We start from the raw sequence: 16809 nt of genomic DNA on the forward strand, positions 1-16809 counted from the left end.
TGAACCAATTTAGAAACCTTGTTCTTGAATCACTAGAACTTTTGTAGAGACATCTATTGGTGAGATGTAAAGAAGCTTTTTATTAAGCAGAAACTCTTATATTAGTATGTGAGATCCGAATCCTGGATTATAATCACACACATGAGAAACGCCAGAAAATACCATTTTCATTTTTATTATTTAAGCTTATAATTTGACCAGACAATTTATTTACAAAATTTTGAGTGTGTCCAAATACTTGTTCACAAAATCTGGATTATCTCCAATTACAGGAGTTATTTTCATATTATTTTTGTCAAAAATAATATGAAAATAACTCCTGTAATTGGAGATAATCCAGATTTTGTGAACAAGTATTTGGACACACTCAAAATGTTGTAAATAAATAATTGTTTTTTTTTTTAATTTTTTTTTATTTATATTTTTATTTTATTTGAAAATTGAAAAATTTGTTTAAGTACGAAATCACATAAGTAGAGAATTTACTATATATAACTAACTAACTAACTAACTAACCATCACGCCGCTTCCCCGCAGGGGTAGGCAGAGAGAATCGAACGCCACACCACTCTGTCTTTGCAAACATTCTTTGCCTCTTCTACATTCATGCATCTCCTCATACATACCCGAGACTATTACGACTCCTGACCCGGCCGCTTTCAAGTATTTGACATACCTGACTGTGCCAAGTTTTCCTCGGTCGTCCTCTGCTTCTTTTTCCAACTACATTCGCCCCATAAATTTGTTTAACCGTTCTTTCTTCACTCATACGCTCCACATGTCCAAACCATCTCAACACACCTTTCTTAAATTTTTTTTAAGTGGTTTTCCGTTTTATAATTAAAATGTAACTTTGTTTTAAAATCACTTTTGACTTTGACTGCTAATCAATACAAAAAAATAAAGCCACTTGAGATCTAGCCAAGCTCCTTTGCCTAACCGTCAAAATATATTGAATATTGTTAGATAGATAGTGTTTTAGTATTAATTAGTCTTGATAAAGAAGCAATTAGCTTCGAAACCGGTAGATATAATAATTATATATAAAACCTATAGACGAAAACATTTTAAGGAAGAGGAACAATACTAGAGACAATAGAAAATAGAAGAGGAAAGATGATAGAACATCCTGTGGGATAGTAACGACATAATCGCTAAATAATAGAAGGAAATATTCAATTTCATTTCAAATCCTTTATCCGCACCCCAATGGTGCATAGGGCACTGTGTCATATAAACGCAGTGTTATCTTGATCGTTTTACACATGAAAGACAGAGTGGTGTGGCGTTCGATTCTCTCTGCCTACCCCTGCGGGGAAGCGGCGTGATGGTTAGTTAGTTAGTTAGTTAGAAAAGGTGATCAGCCCTCCGCTTCAGGTACCAGTCCATGGTAATATTGAATAAATATTACAGTGAAAAAATCACTTATATTTATTTTACGCCCCTTGGGAATCGAACCCGGGACCTCCAGAACGGTAGCCGAGCGTGCTGACCATTACACTACGGAGGCGGACATTATAATTAATAATAAATAATAATAATAAAACCCTTATCCGCACCCCAGTGGTACATAGGGCACTGTGTCATATAAACGCAGTGTTATCTTGATCGTTTTACACATGAAGGAAAGGTGATCAGCCCTCCGCTTAAGGTACCAGTCCATGGTAATATTGAATAAATATTACAGTGAAAAAATCACTTATATTTATTTTACCCCCCTTGGGAATCGAACCCGGGACCTCCAGAACGGTAGCCGAGCGTGCTGACCATTACACTACGGAGGCGGACATTATAATTACGATATAATAAAATATTTATAGTGATTTTAAAACAAAGTTACATTTTGATTACAAATAATTATTGTTCATTGGCTAATTTGAGAGAATACTGGGTCCATCATGTAAAAATACTAATATTTTATTTATTGTTTCGGCATTAACTTTGTGGTAAGACATGTTACAATAATTAAAGAAAACACTTCGTTTTTTACCACTTGAGTTTAATTATAGACTACATGTTTCAGAAAAAAATACTAACACAGACACTTCGTGGAATGCTCTTAAATGAATGCAAAAATCTAGTTTAATAATTTAATGGTGAAAGTTACACAAGTTTATAAAGTGATCTCTTAAGCCAGCCAAATGCCAAGTCGTAAGCTCTTTAATGCTCAGCCTTTCGCTTTCTTTCATATAAAAAACACAGATGTTTTATATCAAATTGATACACCTATAATATTGAGATGAATTCTATTAGAATTTATAAAATAAATATTCATGTATGGACAAGGAATTTGAAGAAAATAAACATTAAATATGTCGGTTGAAGGTCGCAAATATCGCTCACTCCTTTCAAGAACGTCATAAATAAAAAAACGTGATTTTTCAGGAGAACGTTTTTAAAGTTTGAAAATATAATACAATTTATTAAAAATAAATATCAAGCCACTTATTGAACTTTTTATTGTGCAACAGATCTTTTTAGGTTAAACCTGAAGGTTTTTTCTCCATTTGAAAAATAAATAGTTTATTTAAAAAAAAAATAAACAATACCTTTTCTTAAAATACAAAAACAACACTTTCTGCCCTGTAGCGGGTAAATATTAAGTTGAAAATATGCCTCTTTTGCTGGGATATAGTGCATTTTTTGGGCGTTTCGAAAACATGTATAACTGAAAATTCACAATTTTTGTTTATGACGTTCTTGAAAGGAGTGAGCGATATATGAATTCGACATCAAGCAAACGAATACTTTACATAACACGAAATAAAAACAGTAAATAATATAAGTATTATGGTGTGTCATTATGCACGTATTATTTTTGAATGCTCAAATCCCAAAGCTGTACCCAACATGTGTGTACCTACCGGGTGACCAGAACAATCATTCTACTTCTACTATTACCATCACGCAGGGGTAGGCAGAGAGGATGGAACGCCACGCTCGTCTGTCCTGATACTTCTAGCTTCCTTAACATCCGTACGTCTAGTCATACATGCCCTCCGGTTACGTAGACGTTTGACACCAAAAGATTTAAGTTCTGATCGACCTAAGTCTTTTTCTGCCGTCTTCGTCCTGTTCTTCCCCTGTTCTTCGTTCACTTTTGCAAATATACTTTCTTAGTCATACTCTCGTTATCCATTCGCTCTACGTATCCATACCACCTAAATGACCTTTTCTTAATCTTTTTAATCATCTCTACCTTAGGCGTACATTCCATTCTGACACGAATACCACCTTGTTCAAAAAGTTTCCGGAATTTATTCAAGAAATTAAAAATACAAGATTATTAATCAAAATCGATATTATGCTATAATAACGCTTACAGAGCTTTAATGAAATTACCCCGAGTGGTATGTTTGCCACAGCGCGCCTACCACATTGGGATGGCCTGTTAAGGCACCGAGTGGCAGGATTCCGGGAGAGGCTGATGAAGAGCTCCAACCTCATCATAAAGCGGCTTGTGGAGCACAGATGGGGGCTGGACATGTGGCGGCACTGGAGCACAGTGCTGCCGCATGTCCAGCCAGCGAGCTGATCTTCATCTACATCTCTCCAAATGTATTATTATTATTATTTTTCTTCTTTTTTCTCTTTCACTCTCTTATTTGTTTATTATTTTTAATTTCGTTGTTTAAAAAAATGCCACTACGTTCATCATCGTTGACGGACTCACAGCCACTTTTGAAACGTTCGTGCCACAGGTAAACGACTCTTTTCTTCAGAGTATCGTTGCCAAAATATTTTTCTAACATTTTCAATGTCGTCCTGCCAATGAAACCGTTTATAACGCAAAATTTAATACAAACTCGTTATTGCGAATTCCATTCCACCTGATAAAAAAGGACAATTTGAGGAGACATACATAGAAAAAATCTCAGCATTAAAACGGTAAAATAAAAGTGCGATCGTTTTCGCGTCACCCTGTGCAAGTCTCGTGATTTGGCTTTAGCTCGGCGGGATATTTATCCCGCCGAGATTTCTCCAGCGTTTCGGTTATTCCAGCAATTCGGTCGTCTTGCGCCTTGCCCTTGTGTGTGTGTGTGTGTCCCTGGGAGCTGGGATCTGGGATCCGGGCACATGTGGTCGCTGCCATGTGTTCCAGCAGGACAACAGCCGACTTGTCTACATGAATCCCATGTTACGGTCCCTAAATCATTGCTATTTTCCTTATTAACTAACTAACTAACCATCACGCCGCTTCCCCGCAGGGGTAGGCAGAGAGAATCGAACGCCACACCACTCTGTCTATGCAAACATTCTTCGCCTCTTCTATATTCATGCATCTCCTCATACATACCCGACGATTATTACGACTCCTGACCCGGCCGCTTTCAAGTATTTGACATACCTGATTATGCCAAGTTTTCCTCGGTCTTCGTCTGTTAAAAATAAATCTTTCTTGGATTTATTTTGCAGTTGGCGGGAATCGAACCCGCGACGCCATTTTTGCAGTCGAGCATCTACTAAATGTCTACATTCGACATGGTCAATATGAGGAAACCATGGTAACTGATACACACACATGTTCCATAAGCACGACTTGATGACCTCGTTCACTTTACCAAACCGAATGCCACGCACTCCACAATTTAATCGATTCGTTAAGGCATCAGAATAATCTTCAGAGATCCAATCGCGTCAGTCAAAAAATACTTCTTCAATTGAACGCTTTCGTTTATCAGACGAATATATTGTGACCACATAACTGACATCTAGACAGCGAATGATCAATCGAATTAAGGAATCTCAAATATACAATTTAGTACAACATTTTGAGTGTGTCCAAATACTTGTTCACAAATCTGGATTATCTCCAATTATAGGAGTTATTTTTCATATTATTTTTTAACATCCCATTAAAAATGTAAAATAACATGGAAGTCTGGGCATTTACGGGGCTGACGACCGTCATAGGCTGGTTTAAGTGATCACTTTACACACGTGTAACATTGACCAATTCTACCCATTATTGACAACCACACTACTCAAATTCTTGGAAGTTCTGTATATATGAACCAATTTTGAAACATTGTTCTTGAATCACTAGAACTTCACTATTGTTTCTAGTAAGGTTCCCTTTTCTTAAATTTTTTCCATCCAGCTTGGTATTTCCATCTTTCTCCACAAACACCACATCTTATACGCTTTCAATATTTATACTTACATATGCTCGTATGAGTATGATGAAAAAAAAAACACTAAACTGTCTTATTCTCCATTTTTTCTTTAAGCCGGGATAATCGATAGCCTTTGAAACTTCTTTTTCCAACTACATTCGCCTCATAAATTTGTTTAACCGTTCTTTCCTCATTCATACGTTCCACATGTCCAAACCATCTCCACACACCTTTCTTAATTTTATCGATAATGCTCATCTCAGCCTTGCATTCTCTCCTTATTTCACCATTCGAACATCTATGAAACATCGTTTTGCCACACATTCGTCTGTGGGATTACGGGTTCGAATATAAACTCATTATGAATAATACTACAGTGGTAAAAAAACAAGTGTTTTATTTATAATTTATTTTAATGTTGGTTGAACGAAATTTAATGCCGATTTGATTGGCCACACGAAAAATAGTTAAATAATTGAGTACGCGATAAGGCAGTGACGAAAACTTAGTTCAAAACAACCATTCGACAAATAGACGAAAAATTCTAGAGCAAAGGCAATGAAGATAAGCTTTTATAGATAATTCGTCGACCCGGAACAGGAACATGTCTTTATCATTTTTACAAATGGCCATTGAAGTACTGTAAAATAGGGATGCGAGTAACGATAATTATTCGGTTATTCGTTAGGTATCCGCTGCAATATTTTGAGTGTATCCAAATACTTGTTCACAAAATCTGGATTATCTCCAGTTACAAGAGTTATTTTCATATTATTTTTGGACATCTCATCAAAGATGAAGAAGAGTATGGAAGATAATGATAATAATGTTTCAAAATTGGTTCATATATATAGAACTTCCAAGAATTTGAGTAGTGTGGTTGTCGATAACGGGTAGAATTGGTGAATGTTACACGTGTGTAAAGTGATCACTTAAACCAGCCTATGACAGTCGTCAGCCCCGTAAATGCCCAGACTTCCATATTCTTATTAAGCTTTGATGAGATGTCAAAAAATACCTTGGTTTATGTTTCCTTCCAGGTTTAGGTGTCTAACTAACTAACCATCATACCGCCTCTCCGCAGGGGTAGGCAGATAGAATGGAACACCACATCACTTTGTCTTTGCAAACAATATTCACCTATTCCACATTCATGAGTCTCCTCATACATACCCGCCGATTATTCTGACTCCTGACCTGACCACATTTAAGTATTTGAAATCATGTCCAGTTGTTCTCGGTCTTCCTCTGCTTCATTACCAGTCACACTTGCTTTATAAATTTGTCTTTCTATTCATTCTTCACTCATTCGATTCACATGCACAAACCATCTCAACACGCCTTTCTTAATTCTATCGATAATGCTCATCTCAGCCTTGCGTTCTTTCCTTATATCACTATTCGCACATCAATAATAAAACATTTTAACGCAAATTCGTCTGAGAGATCGCATTTCGACTGCGTTCAGTCTACATTCATCCATCTTTTGCCAACTCCATGCTTCACATATGTATTTAACTACACTTAGTTCTCATAACTAGTAAGCGTCCGGGGGTGATGTTTTCTGCACTGATTAGCTTTGAATAATCGAATCCAAAAACCGAATCCAGTTATGACTTATTTTTAAAAAGTCGAAACTGAATTCGATCGCCCATGCCTACCGCAAAACACTATACTACGAGTTTCTAAACATTTTAATAACGCAAGTCCGACAAATTATTATCTATAAATCAGTTAATTCTAATTATTTCGTATTTTTAATTTGACATATATATTTAAATTCTTAATTTAGTATCTACGTATTTTTTAAGAAGGTCGGCGATATGATTGCAAAAATAAAACTTCAATATATAAGAAAGGAATGTAAGGCTGAACTAGTGATAATTAAAAATATTAAGAACAGCGCTTTAAGGTGGTATGGGCATGTAGAGCGAATGGATAACGAGAGAATGACAAAGAAAATATATGTGGCGAATTCAAGCGGGGGAACAGAACGAAGACGGCCGAAAAAGACTTGGCACGATCAGATCAATCAGAACCTAAAATCTGGTGATGTCAAAAGTCTGCGTAATCGGAGGGCATGTATGACAAGATTTATGGATGTGAAGGAAGCGAAGAGTGTATGTCAGGACAGAAGAGTGTGGCGTTCCATCCTCTCCGCCTACGGCCGAATGGTAGTAGTAGTAGTAGTTATATAGCAGCTTCTCTTCTACTGACCTCGCGCACAGTGGTGCATAGGGCACTGCATGAAATGGACCCAATCTTAACTTGATCGTTAATTATACATCAGATTTAGAATTTTATTTTAAATATAATTACAAATCACTATTTAAAGCAAATATATTGATATAATGACGTCACCGAGATATAACCGAAGATAACCGAGAACTGTGATCGGCATCCTTTGTAGTCGTATTTTCGTATGTCAGTCCAGTGATATTCAAACTGCGGTGCGCGATTGATATCGAGAGGTGCATAGCAAGAAAAATTTAGAAACATATCTCATAGAAATGTCAATTTATTTTGAGGGAACATTTTCGATAACTCATCTAACATAAAAGTAGACCATTTCTCGACACAACATCGTAAATGCAAGGCTGGTAAATATCGTTTTTAATTTATGTATTACTTAGTAAATACCACTTTTTCTTAAAATCTACTGTGACACGTGTTTCCGGATGTTTTCAGATACGGTGTTTGAAAATGATGCGGAATGCATTAAAACACGTCACAGTAGATTTTAAGAAATGGTGGTATTTACTAAGTAATACATAAATTAAAAATTGATAGATTTTACCACAAAGTGACTGCCGAATCAATGAAAGAAAATATCGTTTTGTTTAAGTAATTTTGCTCAAAATAAATGCATGCATTTGCGATGTTTTGCTGGGAAATATGGTTGTACATTGGTAAATTTAACGTTAGTATTGTCGAATGCACAAAGTATATATATTTAAATTTCACCATATTCTACCACAAGTTGTGTACTATTTTCTTTGAACAATTTGTGCATATCATAAGAGCATTAATAATTCTCTTTATATAAAAAGTTATTTCATGTTTATTTGTTTCCTCGAAATGATACCAAAATTGCTGCTTTCAATATATATTTTACCATTGTATATTTTATATTTCTTACTACTACTATTACCATCACACTTTTTTACTGCAGGGGTAGGCAGAGAGGATGGAACGCCACTCTCGCCTGTCCTGACATGCTTCCATCTACGGGTTTGAAGTTACTTGACCTTTAACACGGCCAGATTTTAGGTTCTGATTGATCTGGTCGTGCTTTTTTTGGCCACCCTCGCTCTGTTCAAATTTGCCGAATAAACTTTCTTAGCCATTCTCTCGTTAGCCATTCGTTGTTGTTTTCTTAATATTTTCAATCATTCCTAGTCCAGCCTTTCACCCTTTCTAATTAATATCTTCATTTTCATATCAACGCATTCGCCTGAGGAAACGCATTTAAACGGCGTTCACTCTGCATTCATCCTTCCTTTGCCAGTTCCATGTTTCGCTTCCATACATCAGTGTCGGTACAAGCACTCCGTTGTGAACCACCAGTTTGGCTTCCATGGACATATTTTTATTTGCAATCACTCTGTTCAAAGCAACATTATTTTATTCCCTGCATTCACTCTTCTCTCAATGTCTGTATCCAACAAAAAAAACTCTAAAAGAGTGTTTATTGTAACTGCAGACAGTTGGTAGAATTCCATATAGAATTTTTGGGTAATCTATCCAAAATAAAACAAGGTTTGTAGGATTGAATCCTACATTTATTTATGCATATGTTAATACGTGACGCGTTTCGTCTTCTTAGGACATTATCAAACACATATGAGTGTTTGATAATGTGCTAAGAAGACGAAACGCGTCAAGTATTAACACATACATAAATAAATGTAGAATTCAATTCAACAAACCTTGTTTTATTTTAAATATATTACCCAACAATTCTAAAAAAGTATTTGTTTTGTAATACTCGTACAAATGTATAATTAAACAAATATACGTAACTGATCTCTTAAATTTTCAAATATATATATTAAAAAAATCGGGTTAAGACGCAACTGAATTTTGGAACCAATTTTTTAAAAGAAAATAGTACTTGTTTTGTAATACTCGTATAAATGTATAATAAAACAAATATACGTAACTGTTCTCTTAAATTTTCAAATAAATATATAAAAAATCGGGTTTAAGACGCAACTGAATTTTAGAACCATTTTTTTTTAAAGAAAAAAGAACTTTTGTTGTCCGTAAAATGAGGTACTTTCAAAAACGTTTGAGAACCCCTGTGCAGAGTGCATAGAACTTGGGTCTGCGTGACTAACAGCTTGCCGGTCGGAGTTTTATCGAGAAAGCTTCCCTCCATACAGAAATACCCGCCTGTAAATTATCGCAGTTCCGAGTATTCCGGGACCCATAGCGGGGACAAAAAGGAAAAATAATACCCATAACGAACCAACCAAACAAAAATCTCAACGCTTTCATTCATAAAATAATAGGTCTGAAACTCGACCAGAAAAAAACGTTAAATTATTATTTAATTTTAATTTTTTTTAAATGTATAAAATAGCAACTATATACATAAAACACTCTCCTTACCATCCGTTGTTTACATTGTGTAATACCACTTTTTTAAACACTTATTTGTGACTACCGGTTTCGGAAAATCATCCCATCCTCAGGTCATTAAAATCAAAATAAAATTATAACATTAAAATTATTAAAATGAAAATAAAATTATTACGATTTGACATTTGTATAAAAAAAAATTGTAAGAGAGAAAGACGACAAATGAATCACAATGCGAATATTTTCAAAAGTGGACTCAAAATAAAATTTTGTTGGTTATTTATTATGTCCGCCTCTGTGATGTAATGGTCAGCGTGTTTAGCTGCCGTGCTGGAGGTCCCGGGTTCGATTCCCAGGGGGGGTGAAAATAAATATTAGTGATTTTGCACTGTAATATTTATTTAATATTACTCTGGACTGGTTCCTGAAGCGCAAGAGTGATCACCTTGCCTTAATGTAAGTAATTATCAAGATGACACTGCGTCAATTCGATGCAGTGCCCTATGCACCATTGGGTGCGGATAAGGGTTATAAGTAAGTAAAGTAATTTATTATGGGTAAGTCTTTATTGATTGCTTCCTTATTTCTAACTTTTCAAGATTATCTAAACAAAAACCAGTTTTATTTACATGTAAAATTTCTATACCTGTTGATTTATTACAATTATGGTCTTTATAAGGTGATTAGCAAATTCTGAAAAATTATTATTATTAATGCCCAGACTTCCATATTCTTCTTCATCTTTAACGAGATGTCAAAAAATTATATGAGAAATAACTCCTTTAATTGGAGATAATCCAGATTTGTGAACAAGTATTTGGACACACTCAAAATGTTATTGTAAAAAATACTGTTGCGAATACGCCAAATCAAAATATTTTTCGAATATTGGTATCCTTTATTTCGAATTAGCGAGGTTTGCATAAAATTTTGTATCAAAATACGAAATACCTTCGCGCATTATTTCGTATATACAAAAACACCGTATTTTTTACTAATTTTCTAAATAAAAATCGAAATTTTTCCGAATTTTGGTGTCAATTATGTCGAAATTAGGTTTTACTGCATAAACTTTTGTATAAAAATACGTCGAAATATCGTCGCGCATTATCTGTATATGAATATTTTTTTTCTAATTTGCTAGATAAATATGTAAATATTTTTTGAATATTGGTATCTTTTATTTCGAATTAACGAGGTGTTAATGTATAAAATTTTTGCTACATAAAAATACGAAATATCGCCGAAACATAGTCATGCATTCCTTTGTACATATTTTTTTTCTAATTTGCGAAACAATAATATTTTTTTTTTGGAAAATTGTTCTCTTTTATTTCGAATTAACGAGGTCTCACTGTATATAATTTCGTTGAATTTCCGTAAAAGTACGAATCTATATATATTTTAAAGGCTTCAAATTCGTAGTTGATATTGGTTTATTTGCGTACTTAATTTATTTCTAAATTTGTACCTAAATATTGTGGGAATATGTCGTTGACGACAAAAGATCACTAGAAATTATTTGAAGTACATACCTGAGTAATTTTGACAGTAATAAAAAATAGCAACTATGTTTGAGTCGCGTAATTCGATATTCGATTTTCCTGAATTTCGAATTAAGGATCTTTTACTTTGCAACCTTTCAGAATCAAAATTGTATAAGATTTCCAAGCGAATTCGCATGCAGCGACATCTACCGAGATTATTGTAAAGCTAATAGCAGAAATCATCTATTTTTGTACGAGATATTTTTTCGGAATTATTAACACATACCAGTATTTACAGGAATATTCAAAATATTGTAATTTAATTGTCAAATTTAGGTATATTGTTTTAAAGATTGAATTTGGGTTTTAATAGATTGGGATTAACACCTTAACATATTTGTTTCTCCCAAATTAGTTTATGCAAAAGTTTTATTTTATAAGAATTTGTGTATTTTTTTAATAAAAACATTGTATTCATAAATGTATTCTTAATAACAAAGAGACACAGTTCATTGAGTTTTAAATGTTAATAATATTTTCTCCACCACATGTAACTCCTTTAAAATAGTATATAAAGGGTAGAGGACCAATATTTGTGTGCTCATATCGTAGTCATACAGGAGAAAGTGACCAAGTGCATTGTTTAACAAAAACGTGATCATTGACTATTTGCTATCTTACTAGCTTAATATTGCCCTGAAAAAATCCCAAAGGATTTTAAACTTGGAAGTATAATATATTGACTTGTTAAAAATGACTAACTGCATTGGTGTTTATTTTCTTGCCAAGCAAAAGTGACTTAAATGGCCCTCCTGAACATTTTACGTTTTGTTAGTTAGTCATTTTCTCCTGTACGACTACGATATAGAAAATAATTTAAACTTAATACATCGCGCTCTTTGTCCTTTGAGTTTCAGCACTGAGTATTATTTGATCAGTTTGGTGACGTGTTTTCTTTGTGTTTATACTCAGTACTGTTAAGAAGCGAAACATCGTGCTTCACTCAATTTATTGGCATCGCTTTGCTCTTCTTACCCTTATAATTTTTTTATAATTTTGCAAATAAATAATTGATCTTTATTTGCATGTTTCCCTCTTCCTCATCATCAGTGTTCCAGTACCATAAGTCTCTACAATATTGTTCGCAGGAAGCGCTTAAAATTGTCTTTTACATACTGTTGGTAGAGAGCGGGAGATGCTTGTAAGCGTTCTATTTGCTTACTTTTAGTAGAGCGCGAGAGATGCTAAGAAATATTGTACAGATGTGAATTTGGTATGCGGTTACTTGTGATTAGTATACCGAGGGTCGGGCGGCAGACTGCGAGTATAATTAGGGTCAGGGTTGATGAAAAAACTGCCCGACAACAATGTGTTTTGAGTGGTTCCACTGAAGCTCTAAGTTGCTGTTTAGAGCAACTGCAGACAAATCGCCATGATGATTGGTAACCTTCAGTGTGGAGTGGCACAATAAATTGGATTGGGGGCCAATAACTGGGAAGAGGTAGAAATAATGACAGCCCGGGTCACCCTATATCTCTTTAAAACGGAATAGATTTTTGAGTCACTTACTTGCGCTGGATATGGGAAAGGGAAGTGAGGGCCGAGCGGAGTTGCGACAGCCGAGTCTCCCACAGCGCCAGCTGGTCTGATCCTCCACCAGCCGCCCTCGCAGACCCTGCCAGACTCTCATACTCCTCCACCTGAATGAACAAGTTGGGCTATGGCAATTATCTGACCCTGCCAGACTCTTGTATCATTATAATTTAATCTTTACTATTATAGTCTTAGAGACTAATAAAAAAATGTTTTTCTTGCTTTACTTTTCACCTGTAGATGAAAAAATCTGTAGTTTTCAAAATTAGTTGTGTGTAATGAAATAAAACTCATTAAGTGGTATAATACAATCGTTATTATTTTTTTTAAATGGCCAACTTTTAAAATATACTACAACTCTTGAATATACTACAACTCTAAAATATACTACAAATATAAAATAATCCAATATTTTTAGAAAAAATATTCCATTTTTGTGAAAAAGCATGAAAAGTTATGTTATATCAGCATTGAATTATTTATACAAAATACTTGTTCACAATGAAAATGTCGTTTATGTTAAATTTTAAGCAAAAATATTAGTTATAAGGAGAACTTTCACAAATAGAAACTCAACTTACTTTGTTGAGTACATCCTTGTAGTCTTTGATGATTGGGACCTCTTCTCCTTTGCTGTCGATATGGTTGACTATCACAAATCTGGCCCCGGCCAACCAGAGTTCCAACTCGGCGATTGCTCCCCTCACGACGGCTTCTTGCGATGCCGAAGACCAGATTTTCTAAAATAACACAGAATTTTACTCAATCAATGAAAATATTGTTTTTTGGTACAGGCATTGTATTTTTTTATTTCTCAAATTCAGAAAACCCAATGACTTAGAATCCAAAATCTTAATTATGTAATGACTTCTTCAAAAGTCCGCCTCCGTAGCGTAATGGTCAGCACGATCGGCTACCGTACTGGAGGTCCCGGGTTCAATTCCCAGGGGGGGTCAAATAAATATAAGTGATTTTTTCACTCTTATATTTATTCAATATTACCTTGGACTGGTACTGGAAGCGGAGGGCTGATCACCTTTCCTTCATGTGTCAACGATCGAGATAACACTGCGTTTATATGATGCAGTGCCCTATGCACCATTGGGGTGCGGAAAAGGGTTGGAATGAAAAAAAAATCTTCAAAAGCGATTATTTAATTCAACTTCCCATGTCTAGTTCAGACTATGGATGTTGGATCAGAGGTAGACAGATTTCAATATGGTGTTTTTTTATTTTTTGTTAAAACACCCACAATTGGGTGATACATGCTACAAACAACTGGTATTTTTTTTTACTATGTTTAAAATTAACACTTTTTAATAACCTCTAATACTCAAATGTTCTTGTTATATTTTTTCAAGAGGTTTATTGTTGCATTATTGATCTTTTTTTAACCTGTTAACAGGGCGGGACGCATAAATACGTCAAACGTAAACAATATCGGGTACGGGAAGGACATATGGATACGTCCTTGAAATATATGTTTATTATATTATATATATATGGACGTATATTTTTCGAACAACAAAGGTATTAGTCATCCATACATGTCTCGACATGAATTTAACACACGGAGTGAATCAGTATTCGCGCCCGCTACAAGTTGCGTAATTGAACAGCGGACCGCCCTGTTAACAGGTTAAGATGTTGCATTTATAATTTAACTTGCTTATTATTTTGTCCGCCTCCGTAGTGTAACGGTCAGCACGCTCGGCTACCGTTCTGGAGGTCCCGGGTTTGATTCCCAAGGGGGGTAAAATAAATATAAGTGATTTTTTTACTGTCATATTTATTCAATACTACCCTGGACTGGGTACCTGAAGCGGAGGGCTGATCACCTTTCCTTCATGTGTAAACCATCTAGATAACACTGCGTTTATATGACGCAGTGCCCTATGCACCATTGGGGTGCGGATAAGGGTTTTATTATTATTATTATTATTATTATTATGTAAATCTTTGATTTTTTTATTGATTTAGTATTTAATTTGCAACTCCATAATTTATATTTTAATATTAAAATCAAACACTGATTTTAGGGTCTATTAAGTTGTATATATTATTTAAAAAAAAAACCTTGTTAGGGCATTATCAAACTACTGTTTGACACATTTGCGTTATTGATCTTTGGACAGTTTAACGGTAGGGGGTGCTGGACACTTACCATGAAAAACAATCTCTACTAATTAATGTCCTGAAAGATATAGTAAAAGGCAGTCAAAAAGTATATGATCATCAGTTTCATCCTCCGTTATGGTCATACATATGTACATATATTAATGCCTTTAATTCAAATTCTGCGTCATTGTCCTCATTGCTTAAGGTCATGACCATCTTTTCTCCTTGCCCTCAAAACATTTTGATGTCCTCAACCTCTTCTGGCACACCTCCATTTCGCATCGCTCCAATCACTAACAAACTTGTGGCAGCCTTGATTGCTCAGTATATCTAGTGGGGATCTTCCTATTCTTCTACTATCGTGGACTCCTCCCATGACTGTTTTTCAAGGACTCATCTCAAACAGATGGGAAAATTTTTTCTTCTCTTCTTCTTCTTCTTCTTATTGTAGGCCTTACGGCCTGTTTTTAAGAGGGATTAGCCTCCTGCGACGTCGATTCCCAGCTATCGGCCCATCTCTTTGGTGGTCTGCCCGGGAGTCGTCTACCATGGGGTTGGCCGTACAATGCGATGTGGGGGAGTCTGGATGGTTCCATTCTCCTCACATGCGCATACCATTGTCTTCTTCGTTGCCTTCCCCACCTAACGACATCTTCGATCTCGCATATTTCCCTGATCTTGGCATTTCTCAATCTATCTCGAAGACTCTTGCCTGTTATGCTTCTCAGAGTCTTCATTTCTGACACTCTAAGCGCGTTTTTTGTGGCAAAAATTTGTGTGGTGAAAATTTTTTCCAATAAATAAATAGTTCAAGTGATCACAATCATAATTACCTGTAAGGATTTGGAGTTTATTTTTATGCTATTGGAGACATTGAGTAGATCACTCAATACAAGTTCGCCTGCTTGTTTATTTGGTATTCCCAGTAAAGAATACATTTCTCCCCAATGCGACTCCGTAAAATCAGTTCCTCTCAAATGTTTCAAACAAGGGACAATATCCTGCAAACATATTCAAACAATTCAATTCTGCAAGTAATTGCTACCGGGTTTGAGTGAAAATGGATACAAATCCAAGTATACCTTGAACTGATTGATTTCTTTCTTGATGAATAATGTTATAGCCGTAAATGGCTCCAATTTTTGGCTCCATTCATTACAGAATTCATCCAAAAGGTGGAGTTTCTTCTGAAATATCACCCACTCTTGGGATCCAATAGATTTAAATGCTGAAAAAAAATTATGACAAAACATGTGATTGTATTTTTTTAATATATTTTCTTAATTATAAATGCCATAAAGCAGGGGTTCTCAAAGTGTGCGCTGCGGCGCCCTGGTGCGCCGTAGAAAGTAAAGAGGGGCGCCGAGAGTCGATCCTCTATCATTATCCGAAACCACAAATATTTTATTTTTTGTTGTTCTCTGTTTCAATTGTTAATTCTTATAAATATAATAAAACTTAATTTCGTATCGTGGATGTTTTAATTTTTGTCCCTATCTACCCAACTACTATTAATGTAGGTACCCATTTCTTTAGACTATATCTATTCCAAATAGCTTACTAATGTAGGGCGCTGTGATTAAATACTAAGCTTGTAAGTTCGCCGTGGGCTGAAAAAGATTGGGAACCCCTGCCATAGAGAATTAATTAGTATGAGTAATGCACAAGGCACTATATCAAATTGACACAGCATTTATGTAAAAAAATATACCTTCATTATACAGACTAAATGGCTCCCAGAGTGTCAATTCTTCACCCATCTTCTTCTCAACTTCTTTCCACAGCGGTTTTTCATCTAACTCAAAGTCAAACTTACGACACTCAAATCTGAAATAAAATAAAGAACATTGAAAATAATTTGTATAATCTCACCAATAGATGTCTCTAGTGAAGTTCTAGTGATTCAAGAA

The 16809-nt window shown here is 35.0% G+C and overlaps 1 protein-coding gene across 1 annotated transcript in view; it reads right to left on the reverse strand.

The window, feature by feature from the left end:
- btv (dynein cytoplasmic heavy chain beethoven) overlaps positions 1 to 15886 on the reverse strand; it is a 114999-nt gene extending 99113 nt beyond the window's left edge. The window contains exons 1-3 of the mRNA XM_088277637.1: positions 15733 to 15886; positions 13363 to 13521; positions 12758 to 12888 (exon numbers count right to left, since the gene is read on the reverse strand). Coding sequence (XP_088133763.1) covers positions 12758 to 12888; positions 13363 to 13521; positions 15733 to 15837 — 395 coding nt within the window. The 5' untranslated portion in view covers positions 15838 to 15886. The remainder of the gene's footprint in view (positions 1 to 12757; positions 12889 to 13362; positions 13522 to 15732) is intronic.
- Positions 15887 to 16809: the final 923 nt, after the last annotated feature.

This window comes from Brachycentrus maculatus, unplaced genomic scaffold (genome assembly GCF_059751285.1).
Source record: "Brachycentrus maculatus isolate JH-2025_06_01 unplaced genomic scaffold, ASM5975128v1 h1tg000049l, whole genome shotgun sequence".
NCBI lineage: Eukaryota > Metazoa > Arthropoda > Insecta > Trichoptera > Brachycentridae > Brachycentrus > Brachycentrus maculatus.